This window comes from Anoplopoma fimbria, chromosome 17 (genome assembly GCF_027596085.1).
Source record: "Anoplopoma fimbria isolate UVic2021 breed Golden Eagle Sablefish chromosome 17, Afim_UVic_2022, whole genome shotgun sequence".
NCBI classification, from domain to species: Eukaryota; Metazoa; Chordata; class Actinopteri; order Perciformes; family Anoplopomatidae; genus Anoplopoma; species Anoplopoma fimbria.
Window position 1 is genome coordinate 1,024,420 of NC_072465.1, and position 12,976 is coordinate 1,037,395.

General features: G+C 43.3%; 1 protein-coding gene across 1 annotated transcript; it reads left to right on the top strand.

Moving 5' to 3' along the window:
• Nucleotides 1–5,026: 5,026 nt before the first annotated feature.
• On the top strand, nucleotides 5,027–12,568 carry prelp (proline/arginine-rich end leucine-rich repeat protein). Its single transcript, XM_054617320.1, has 7 exons — nucleotides 5,027–5,135; nucleotides 9,092–9,557; nucleotides 9,647–9,832; nucleotides 9,953–10,110; nucleotides 10,233–10,429; nucleotides 11,783–11,858; nucleotides 12,016–12,568. The coding sequence occupies exons 2-7, from the start codon at nucleotides 9,096–9,098 to the stop codon at nucleotides 12,104–12,106; spliced, it is 1,170 nt and encodes a 389-aa protein (XP_054473295.1). The 5' UTR covers nucleotides 5,027–5,135; nucleotides 9,092–9,095; the 3' UTR covers nucleotides 12,107–12,568.
• Nucleotides 12,569–12,976: the final 408 nt, after the last annotated feature.

Genomic DNA, 12,976 nt, shown 5'->3' on the forward strand with positions numbered 1-12,976 from the left:
TCCTGAGATACTTGAACTCCCTCGCTTGGGGCAGTGGCTCACTCCCAACCCAGAGGGTGCAATCCACCGTTTTCCGGAAGAGAACCATGGCCTCAGACTTGGAGGTACTGACTCTCATCCCGACCGCTTCACACTCGGCTGTGAACCGCCCCAGTGCATGTTGAAGGTCCCGTTCTGAAGAAGCCAACAGAACCACATCATCTGCAAAAAGCAGGGATGTGATTCTGAGGTCCCCAAACCGGAAACTCTCCTCCCCCCGGCTGCGCCTTGAAATCCTGTCCATGAAAATCGCAAACAGGATTGGTGACAATGGGCAGCCCTGGCAGAGGCCAACACGCACTGGGAACAAGCTCGACTTTGTGCCGAGTATCCGGACACAGCTCTCACTTTGGTCATACAAGGACCGAATGGCTCGTAGTAACGAGCCAGGTACCCCATATTCCCGCAGTACCCCCCACAGGACTCCCCGAGGGACACGGTGGAAGGCCTTCTCCAAGTCCACAAAACACATGTAGACTGGATGAACAAACTCCCATGCCCCCTCCAACACACCTGCAAGGGTAAAGAGCTGGTCCGCTGTTCCACGGCCAGGACGGAATCTGCATTGCTCCTCCTGGATCTGAGGTTCGACAATCGGACGGAGCCTCCTTTCCAGCACCCTGGAGTAAACTTTCCCGGGGAGGCTGAGCAGTGTGATGCCCCTATAATTGGAGCACACTCTCCGGTCCCCCTTTTTGAAAATGGGAACCACCACCCCGGTTTGCCACTCCACAGGCACTGTACCCGACTTCCACGCGACAGTGAAGAGACGTGTCAGCCAAGACAGCCCAACACTGTCCAGAGCCTTTAGCATCTCCGGTCAAATCTCATCCACTACTGGCGCTTTGCTGCTGAAGAGCTTTTTAACTACCTCAACGACCTCCACCAGGCATATGGACAAGTCTTCCCCTGAGTCTTCAGACTCTGCCTCTTCCACAGAGGACGTGTTGGTCGGGTTCAGGAGTTCCTCAAAGTGTTCTTTCCACCGCTCGACAATATCCCCAGTCCGGGTCTGCAGTTCTCCCCCCCTGCTGAGCACAGCCTGAGAGAAGCCCTGCTTCCCCTTTCTGAGTCGTCTCACGGTTTGCCAGAACTTCCTTGAGGCCATTCGAAAGTCCTTCGCCTCGCTGAACTCCTCCCACACCCGGGTTTTTGCCTCAGCAACTGCCGCAGCTGCAGCCCTTCTGGCCAACCGGTACCTGCCTGCTGATTCAGGAGACCCCTGGGCCAGCTAAGCCCGAAAGGCCTCCTTCTTCAGCTTGACGGCCTCCTTCACCGCTGGTGTCCACCAGCGGGTTCTCGGATTGCCGCCACGACAGGCACCGATCGCCTTCCGACCACAACTTCTAGCAGCAGCTTCCACAATGGAGGATTTGAACATGGCCCACTCGGATTCCATGTCCCCAGCCTCCCCCGGGATGCACGAGAAATTATTCCGGAGGTGGGAGTTGAAGACCTTGCGGACAGGATCCTCAGCCAGACATTCCCAGTTCACCCTCACTACACGTTTGGGTTTACCGGGTCTGTCCGGCAGCCTCCCCCGCCACCTGATCCAACTCACCACCAGGTGGTGATCAGTTGACAGCTCTGCTCCTCTCTTCACCCGAGTATCCAAGACATATGGCCGCAGGTCTGATGACACAACTACAAAGTCGATCATAGACCTTTGGCCTAGGGTGTTCTGGTACCAAGTACACTTATGAACCTCCCTATGCTCAAACATGGTGTTTGTTATGGACAGTCCATGACTAGCACAGAAGTCCAACAACAAAGCACCACTCGGGTTCAGATCGGGCAGGCCGTTCCTCCCAATCACACACCTCCAGGTTTCTCCGTCGTTACCCACGTGAGCGTTGAAGTCTCCCAGAAGAACTATGGAGTCCCCAGTCGGTGCCCTTTCCAGAACACCACCCAAGGACTCCAAGAAGGCCGCGTACTCCGAACTGCCGTTTGGTGCATAGGCACGAATGACAGTCAGAGACTTCCCCCCCGCGATTTGCAGTCGCAGAGAGAGAACTCCAAAACAGCGGCGCTCAGCCGGGGGCTTGTGAGTATCCCCACTCCTCTCACCCTGGGCAACTCCGGAAAAGGAAAAAGTCCAGCCCCTCTCCAGGAGTTTGATTCCAGAACCAGTGCCATGCGTGGAGGTGAGCCCAACTATATCTAGTTGGTACCGCTCCACCTCCCGCACTAACTCCGGTTCCTTCCCCGCCAGAGAGGTGACATTCCACGTCCCTAGAGCTAGTCTGTGATGCCGGGGGTCAGCACACCCAGGTTCCCACCCCAGCCTGCCGCCCAGCTCACACTGCACCCGACCCCAATGCCTATCCATGCGGGTGGTGGGCCCACAAGGTGGCAGCACGATGTAACTTTTTCGGGTTGAGCCCGGCCGGGCCCCATGTGCCAAGGCCCAGCCACCAGACGCTCGCTGGCGAGCTTCCCTCCCAGGTCTGGCTCCAGGAGGGTGCCCCAGTTTCCCTTTTCCGGGCGAGGTGCCACAACCTTGCATCGTCCGATTCATTGGGGTTTTGTGAATTTTGTGAGACAATAGATCTTTGCATGAAACTTTTGAAGGGCAAACATGTGAAACACTGCTAAGATTTGCAAGGATGTGGATTTTGGCTTTACTTTGGAGTGGGGAAAGTGGGTGCGGCTCACAGAATTTAGTATGTCTACACAGTGTGAACAGAATGCTGTATCCTCTTGTTGCAGCAGTGCAGCACATTAGAAAGTTGTCGGAAAAGTTTGGTAGAATATTAGTATTCCTCTGGAAACATTTCTGGCTGAAGATCATGCATGTCTCCTTTAAACCAAACAGTTCAATCATGCAGTTTTCTCTGTAGATGACAGAACAGGCCGTTCTTGGAACGTTCTCAGATTATTATACACAGAAAGTCATTTTGGGCTGGAGCCTGCACCCGCCTCGTTCTCTCCATCAGATTGGAAAACATCTGCTGCAGTATGTAATGGCAGTGAGGACTGCTGCTTAAAGGGTTCCTGCAGTACAAGCGGGGTATCTGCCCTATACATAACCCTCTTCTCTAAATCAACAGGTTGAACTGAGCTGTATTTTAAAAAATTCCTGGTACCTCAGATTATTCACAGATCGATCTCTTTTGCATGACAATCATTTACAACTGTGAAACAAACTTCTTCTTGGCTTCTTACAATACGTCTCTTCTCTCTACGAGCAGCTAGGTGGAGGTGTGAAAGCTGATGGAGACAAGCTTGTTCAATCAAATGTTTTTAAAACAAATTTAAAAGTACTAGCATGAATAATTTACTTTATTTGGGTATAACTTGCCATTATCTTCTTATAATGCGTCCACCATCTGTTGTGCTGGATAATGAGAGTAAATTGCCATCATCATGTCCTAATGATACTGTCTGTTCAATATAATAGCAGCCCTGGTAATTCTTAGTGTTTCTCTGTCTCTCACTACAATAATTTCCTCCCACGTGTTTAGGTTCCTAGTTGGCAGGTCATTGTGTTTGCATTAAATGGCGTGTCCCATTTATGTGTTGGACACCTCTGTAGAGAGACCTGTCCCCTTTAGTGTCAGCACAATGCCAGACCGTAGCTGGATACCAACAATTTGTGGCAGACTACATCATTAGGAGAATCACCTTTGTTGAAAATAACAGTTTATCGAATTTATCTTTTTGGTTTTCAATTCATTTCTAATGATAGTAGATTATGAATGTAATTTATTAAACAATATTCAACCATGAGACGTAGCTGTTAATAAGCAACTATTTCCAATGATGTCATCCTTGCAGGCAGCACAAAATAACAACTTTTAAAGAGAAATTAGGTCACTGTAGTTGAGCTGAGTCATTAAAAGACTCTTGAACCTTCTCCTAAATGGTAGCAGAGAATATGAGAAAGCAACAACCCAAAAAGTGACATATTTATTTATTTATAATGACCCACTTCTCTCTGTGTCCCACAGTTTTTGTTGCCGTAACCTTCCATTCCTTGTTGGGACCAGCCTTGTCCAGATGTTTGGCCCAGCTGAGGTCAATAACGCAAACGTGGTGACTGAGTGAAAAAGAGACAGGAGTGGGTTAGGAGAATTGATAAAAAGAAAAAAGAAAGTAGGAGAAAGTGGGAGAAGGAAGCACACGCGTGTACATGTGTGTTTGAAACTGTTCCCCGCATATGTTTGCCTCATTATCCTTCGGCTGCATCTCACTCTACAGGAATGCAGAACACCAAACACATGTCCATCTCCTAACCCCCAGTGGCACATAAATACACATATACACCGTACACACACACACACACACACACACACACACACACACACACACACACACACACACACACACACACACACACACACACACACACACACACACACACACACACACACACACACACACACACACACACACAGACACACACAGAGGCTCTAAACTTTGTTAATCACACAGCCCAACTTCCTGAAAGACCCTCCACAACTCCCAGTGCCTTAGCTGGACTACAGTAATCAGACTTTTTGAATTTACTGATGCTGGAATAAAAGAAAGCCCCTCCTGGATATTCAACTGACACAGAAGAGAATCAGCGAAGTGATGCTGCTAATGAAAAGCACATGACTGGTTATGGGAGCAGTCATCTCAACAATAGCCGGGTGGGTGGGAGACAAATACAGTTGGGCTTTTCCTAACAAAGGTTTAGTGTTTCACATCATTTCTCAAAGACTTCTTATATAGAAACATGAACACAAATATGCAAACATGCAAAAGAAAAAAGATCATAACAAACTGTGACACGGTTTAAACACATGAAAGAGCCCGCTGTCTTCCAGAAAGAATTAAGATTAAACCTCAGTGGCCCTGAGCCGAGCAGAGGGGGAGAAAGAACCACTGTGACCTTCAGAGAGAAAAAAGCCAGGGAACAAACCCAACAGGCAGGCTTGTCCACCAAAGGAGAGAGAGAGAGGAAGAGAGAGGAAGAGAGCGGGAGGGGAGTGTAGGGACATAGAGGAAAAGGGAGAGAGAGGGAGGGGAAGGAAAAGAGTGAGAGAGGCAGAGAGAAGAAAAGATACATAACTTGTGATTTGACAAAAGAGGGCAGGTACCAGAGGCAGGTAAGAAACTTTATTTGTTGTTTTCAAGGGGGGTGGGGGGTCGTTTCAGATTGGACATAATCAATAAGATAAGAATTCAGACAGGATTGTGTTTATGTGTGAAACAAAGAGAGTCAAAACGACCACTGTGTGTGTGTTTGAGGACTAAGAGAGGATTCCTGGCATAGGAGCAGCTGAGCCATGCTGGTGTGTTTCTCTAGAAACGCTGTGCCATACAAAGTGGTACTCTGTCCTCCAGGGACCCGCCGCGCACTTTGACTCTACTGCTTTTCTCCACTCCTGCAAACTCACCTTGATTTCAGCTTTTACTGTCAGTGTGTGAGGACAGACGCTGCTCCAGGAAAGTTATAATATCAATAGAGTAAAGAAAGTCACTCTTTTTAAAACTCACAGTTGCTCACTTTTGCTGATGGAGAAGAATCGATAATTTTTTGCCAGATGGATCCTCAAAAAAAACATATTTTTTATCTAAGATTAACTAAACTTTCTCTTGAGTTAAGTCCAAGATTGGTTCAAACCAATGGACAAAATAAAAAGAAATCATCTTTTTTTCAAAATCATAGCCCGTAATGAATCACTGTACTGTGAGAGGGTTGGACTTTAAAAATCCATCTCTGAAGAGCATGAAGAATGTAAAAGTAAACAGCAGTTTATCTTGGTGGAGCTGGCAGATGTTCAGGAAAAGGAAGCAGAAATGACAGCATTCAGTCAAACAGGAGTGCAAAGTGTAGATTTTTTTTTTTTACTCTCAATTTATTTTAAATTAGTTTCATTTTATTTTAATATGTTGTCGTACCATAAATCTAGAGCCAACCTTTGCACAGCCGCTGCGGGTCCACCCCACCAACATGAGGAAATGTTTTGGTAATCTTGTAACACACTAATGCAGATTATCTGCTGCTGAAGGGTTTCATAAGGAGGGCAAATACTTTTGTAACTATCACATTGCCAGGGCACGTAAACCAAGCAATTTTTACATTAAGTCCATCTTTAAGTTAAGGTGGGCTTAACTGCCTATAACAAAAGTAAGTCTTAGATACATAGAGATGATGATTAAACAGTCAGAAGATGCTGTTTTTATGAAGTCACTTATATGTTGTTTATATTATTTGGAGATTTTTCAGAGTCAGATCCCTGTATTCGTGTGTGTGACGTGGCTCTTATATAAGGCATCTTTTAGTGATCTTACAAAACAGTGGTGAAAGGAATGACAGCGCCTGTTCCTACACCAAACAAAAAAAAAGTATAGGAAAGGGCTCATCATCATGGTTTTTGTTGTAACAAAGAGCTTTGTTCGACAGCAACTTGAGTTGAATGAGAATTATAACATTATTTAAAACATCTCCTGATACCCCTGGACATCTCAAGAGGACTTTTGCCTAGTGCTCGTACTTGTGGAATAAAAAAAAAGTAATGGTATCTAAACCGTGCACAAATAGCTGTTGATCAAAGATATTTTGAATTTTACTGTAACTTGTAATAATGATATCTTGGTCTTGGATGTTAAAACGATCACTCCAATCCTGAGAAAGTAAATATGTTTGATTTTGAGTTATGGCTGATCTTAATGTTCATGGACATTTTTGGAATACACATTTTAGATTGATAAAAACTGATGTGTAGGCAGGTTTTCTAAATGTATGTTGACCCTGGAAACAGCAGTTGAAAAAACCTTACCACCAATAGGTCCATTTAGCAGCTGTGCTGGAGTTTTTGATCATAACACGAGTTTGCCAATTTGTCTCTGAATTTTGATTCTACAAAAGTCCATGACAGCTAGACAGACTACATCTGTTATGCAGCTGCTATAAAATCAAATGCTCCAACATCTACTAAATGGACCTTGTATGTCTTATCTGGTGTTTTCAAAACAAGGATCCAATTTAATGTCACCATATCTTGGGGGTTTACACTAAGTATTCAATAAGTGTAAGGGTAAATTAATTACAGTCATTTGTAATGAGAATCTGGTCAATTTGTGATGATCTCTGACCCACTGTGTAGTTCTTATACTAATCAGATCTGCTTATGAGGTCAGCCATCTCTGACTTTGCCTCTGTAGTTGTACCAGACTGCTGATCATGATGGCAGCAGCAAGAGGGAAAGGAGAGTTGGTTCTGTTTTTTATAGAGGGGCTGGGAGGCTCTGGGTGGCTGAGAGGGAAAAGGAAGGGCAGTGCCAGAGAACACCATCAGAGAATAGTTCAGATTTGTTTTTCCAGGCAGAACAGATTATGCCTCTGACCCTCATTCCTGGCCCGTGATTCATATGTGATGTTTATCAATTTGGACGGAGGCTTGCCTAACTGGGGCATAGTGATTGGAAGCTAATGGTGAAGTTGTGCAAAAGCATTTGTGTATTTTGACAGCTGTGTGATGATTATTTACAACAGGCTTATGCTGATGAGGAACAATGTGCAGTGTAAAGAATCAGATAAGAGGATTTATCTCTCCACCTTTAGGAGTGAATTTATCTCCACTGAAGGGTAAATACTTGTGAAGTCAAACATCTCCATCTGTGTGAGTCAGTCTGAGGACATAGAGGTCATTACATTATTTATGTTTAATTTGATTTGCACACATCTGTTGGATACATTTAAAAAAATTCACCAGTTACAATACACAACTGAAATTAATCCTGGAGAATGTCCAAACTCTTAAGTATGTCTCAAAAGAGTCTGTATACCATTAATGTGCTTAAATATGCAACATAGAAACTCCTTAATCTAAACAACAATAACAACAAAATCAATTTTGAAATACTTATACATTAAAAACAAACAAAAAAAAAAGATACCATTGAAATACATGTCTACTTTTAACCTAACTATATACTTGTGGCTTTACATCTGCTTGCAACACTTTTGCATTAACAATGGTTTAAAATATTTCACATTGCTTTCATCAGAGTCTCTTTGGAAATGAGCCCAGTTTCCTTTGGACATCCTCTGGGTCCGAGACCCTTAACCTACCAGACCTGCAGTTTTCCCTTCCACATATCTCTCTCTGGACCAGTGCTGACAATAGAGCCTTTATCCAAAAACTTTCCTATCCTTTCCTCTCCCTCATAATTACTAATTTCCTGTCCCAGTATCTTCCCCTTCTCGTCTTGGATTTGATTAAATTAAACAACTCACCGCTTGCTTTCCTTCTCACTCTCTTTCCTTTGTATTATCAAGCCACAAAGCCCCATCTTAACATCTATATAAACTGGAATGACATATCAATTCATGTCACTTTGACATTATGACAATGACTCATCGATTCAAGGTATTGATTCACATACATTTCTTAGTCAGGACACTGCAAAGTTGTTATGAAAACTTTAACCAGACAACTCTCTAGTGTTCATATTTTACTTCTTTTCAGCTCAACAGGGCACTGAAATCATCCATAACAACATTCCACTTTTATAAGGGAAGCCTAAGGCAGCAATATTTGTTTAAAAAGTCAGGCAGCAGACTGCTGATCATTTTGGTTAACAATACTACAGTCTCAGTGTTTTCATGGCTTGGATCCTAACCTGCTCCATGTTTGTCTACATACTACTTGGCCAACTTAACCGTGAAAATTCTGAAATTGGTCTTGGGGATATTTTTTCTTTCAAAATAGGAACAAGCAAAAGTAAAATAAACAATGCTTACTGAAGTATTCAGTGTAATCAGAGATCTGCAGTGAGCCTCTAAATTCCTGCTAATCAGGATGCAGGTTTGTACACACTTGAGAGGCAACACTGTCCCAGAGCTCCCACACAGAGCAAGAAACACAAAAAGGACAAATGTGCATGATGTTAAACTGTCTGTGTGGGTGGGATGAGCGGACTGCATTGGCTAACCAGCAGAACCAAAATGACAGGTTGTGTGTTGCGGGGAGGCTTCTATCTCTCTCTTAATCCATGTAACTGAAAACACAGTAGAGTCTACAAATAAACTACCTTTGTTTGGTGCTCTGTCATAGGACGATGAAGGCCGGCGTGGGACTCTTCTTTGCATTGGCTCTGTTCCTCCTGATGGGGGCAGTGTTCACCCAGAGACCTCAGCAAAAGAAGCCCACCAGGCGCCCAGTCACCACCAGGAAGCCTGCTGTCCGCAAGCCTGCTGTCCGCAAGCCTGCTGTCCGCAAGCCTGCTGTACCCAAACAGCCAGAGCCCCAGGAGCCAACAGACTTCCCCCCTCCCATCCTGGGCCCACCCTCATCCTTTCCGGACTGCCCCCGAGAATGTTTATGCTCCCCGAGCTATCCCAGTACTCTCAACTGTGAGAACCGTAACATCCGTACGATCCCTGTCATCCCATCTAGAACCCACTACTTGTACCTGCAGAACAACTACATCGCAGAAGTGACGGCAGAGCCGTTCCTCAACGCCACTGAGCTTCGCTGGGTCAATTTGGCAAATAACCGCATTCACAGAATAGAGAAAAAGGTCAAAAAGTTTCCTCAATATCATTCATGATTTGAAATTTACATAAAACCATCTAAAGATGTGTTTTTCTGCATCCATCTCTTGTGCAGGTATTTGAGAAGATCCCAGCACTGCTATACCTCTATGTGCAACGTAACAACCTGAAAGAGGTCCCTTCTGGTCTCCCAGCAAGTCTAGAACAACTCCGCCTTAGTAGAAATCGCATTTCTAAGATCCCTGCTGGTGCCTTCAACAAGATGGGTAACCTGACACTGCTCGACCTGTACCACAACCAGGTAAACATTTGTTCAAAAGTACCTTTGTGAGCATTTACTCTATGGTTAAGGTATGAACTGGGTCAGTGACCTGTCTGCATTTCTGGAGAACATATAAGTGTATGATGACTTTTCTTTCAGCTGAGTGACAGTGACCTGGAAAAGAACATATTCAGGGACCTAAAGAGCCTCATGCAGCTCAATCTGGCTCACAACGTCCTGAAAAAGATGCCTGCTGGCATACCTAATAGCCTCATTCAGCTTTTCCTGGACAGGAACCACATAGACGACGTCCCAAAGCAAGTACACAGTGCCCACGTTGTCACAGAGCTGATGAACACACATGCATATATGCACTGCGTGCATTATTAAACGCTGGTTGGATCAAATTTTTACTGTTGTTTCTCTCATCGTTGTTCAGAGACTACTTCAAAGGCTTGAACCACCTGGCGTTTGTGAGGCTGAACTACAACCAGCTGAGTGATAAAGGACTTCCTAAGGATGTGTTCAACATTACCACCCTGCTGGACCTGCAACTGTCCCACAACCAGATTGCGTCTGTTCCTCTCTTCAACAATCACCTGGAGCACCTGCACCTAGACCACAACTCCATCGAGAGTAAGTAATCTCAGCAGCAATCTGCACCATCTTTAAGGCGCTCTATAGGAATTTAGAGCATATATTGCCTCCACACGGTTCTCTTCAGAGGTATATAGTTGTATATAGTTTCCTGCTTTAGTAATTATCTGAATCCTGTATAAAGAACCTTCACGGATTCGTGAGAGGTATGTCAATGTCTGTGGGATAGTCGGCATGTGATAGACATGTCTCAAGAATCTCATCTGCTAATCAGGAAATCCTCAGTTTGATCTGGTAAGCCAGTCTTGCTGCTGTTCATTTTCTGAGAGCTCTTAAGATCAATTATTTAAAGTGGGCAAATGCTGTCAAGTTTATTCAAAATTCAATTAGAAAAAAAGCACCCTCTGTCTATAGATATATAAGTGTTATTAACATTCAATAACTTTGCCAATTTTCCGGCTTTTGGACTAATAAAGGATTCACTCATCTTATTGAAGATGTTTCACATCCAAATGTGTTTCACATCCAAATGTGTGTTTTTTTCTGACGTATTTGTGTTGAAACGTTTTTTAACATAAATAATTCAAATGGCATCTCAGAGTACAAATGGTAGTACGGATATGCTTAATCAGTGTTATGATTAAGAGGGGATCATTGGAAACTCTTCTACCTTGTAAGGGATCTCTGGCTCCAAAAGGTTTGGGAACCTCTGAACTAGACTGATAAGGGAGTAAATTGTATTCCCCTAACAGGTGAAACAAAACTAACAAAAGTGTAAGAGTTGTTAATCAAGCACAGTTTGCACAAGCCTACACAGTCCTGGGAAGAAGTCTAATCAGGTAGTTGAAGTGAAAACGACTGGATGGGGGCCTCTAAAACAAAGGCAGTATTTTTCTGATTTTGAGTTTGAGTTTGATCTCGCTCCAATGAGTCTGTTGACCATCTACAAGATCTTTCAGACGAGAAAGATATTATCAAACAAACACTCTATAACTATAAGCAAACATTTTGACAAATGGAATTGTTTTTAATGAGTCAGTTGTCTTTAACTGCCCCATAAACCCAATTTACCAAGTTTATTAATGTGGCCTAATCAAACCTAACTCTACTCTTAAATCAGTTAACTTTACTAATCAATACGTATAATGTGAAAGATGTCCATCAACAGGATTAAACAACAGAGAACTATTACAGGGTTATGCAGGTCTAAGAACATTTGTGTCTTCCTTGTGTCTTAAAAAGTGCTAAACAAATTACCAAGATTAAATTATTATTATTACTATAAGCAAGTGAAATAATCCTATTCAATTGACAGATTTCTTTATTTTTGCTTGTTTGAAGTAAAGCAACATTTGAGGACTAGAAATTCATGACTGTGTGTTTTTCCTGCAGGCATCAATGGCACCCAGATCTGTCCAAACAGCCTGCAGGCCGAACTGAGCGATCAGACTCTGGTGCCAAGACTAAGGTACGTCACATTATGTCACAACTTGGCACTCATCAATACAAATTGGTACAGTGGCACCCTTTGACAGAAAGTAAATCAGGACAAGCTAATTATGTCAGTAACAATTGAGTTTTAAAAAGCAGTGTTGTCATTGGATTGACATGTTCTGTTGCGTCAGGTACCTGCGTTTGGACGGAAATCACCTCAGCCCCCCCATCCCTCTGGATGTCATCATGTGCTTCAGACACCTCAGCTCCATTGTCATTTAGGTGAACTGCCTAAAGGCCTGAGGTTATGCATGTACGCGCGCACACAAACAACACACATACAGTATACACACACAAGTACACACAGTGTGCAAACTGAAATAAGGGCAGAGAGGGACGAAATAAATGTTAAAAAACTGTAAAGCTTTGATAGTTCAACTTACATTGTTTCCAGATTCTACATTTTAGTATTTTTTTGTTTATAGAAATACAATGCAAAAAAAAAAATAGAATGAGTAAAGCCTGAAAATACAGGTACATTGACAGACATGCTACACATATGGAGGGTAGTTACGTTCACTAGCAGATGTGACCAGTTAGAGAGGCCACCAAGGATAACAAACAGACCTGCAGTGGATGTCAGAAGAACCAGTTTTAAACATAACTACCATGTAGTTGAAACTGTCCCAAATGTGCCTGTGGTTTTCAAGGTACTCCATGTAAAAATGTCATTTTTATTCTTTTTATTCTTAGTCCTCTGTATATTATTCTTCTGTATAAAGAAGCTTTGTACAAATAATGGAAAATAAAACTTTTTTCTTTGACCATTTGATTGCATTATGATTATTCATACTCACCTCCTTATGTTCTTTATGTTCCTCTGATATCTCTTAATTAATAGACACCAACACAACTTATGTCACGGTCATTTTGGGGGAAATAAAATATGCAAAACTGAGGAAAGTCAAATTCTGTTTTAGAGTGGGATTTTAAGTACCCTGTGGAGTTTTTGACCACTTTATGTTTTTACTATTTGTACTTGACAGTAAAAATGTGGTCGTCAAACCTCTAATAAAACAGAAATATACAGAGACTACACGATTATTACTTACATAATGTCAACATGGAGGTCAGCACCTGCTCAGGAGTCGC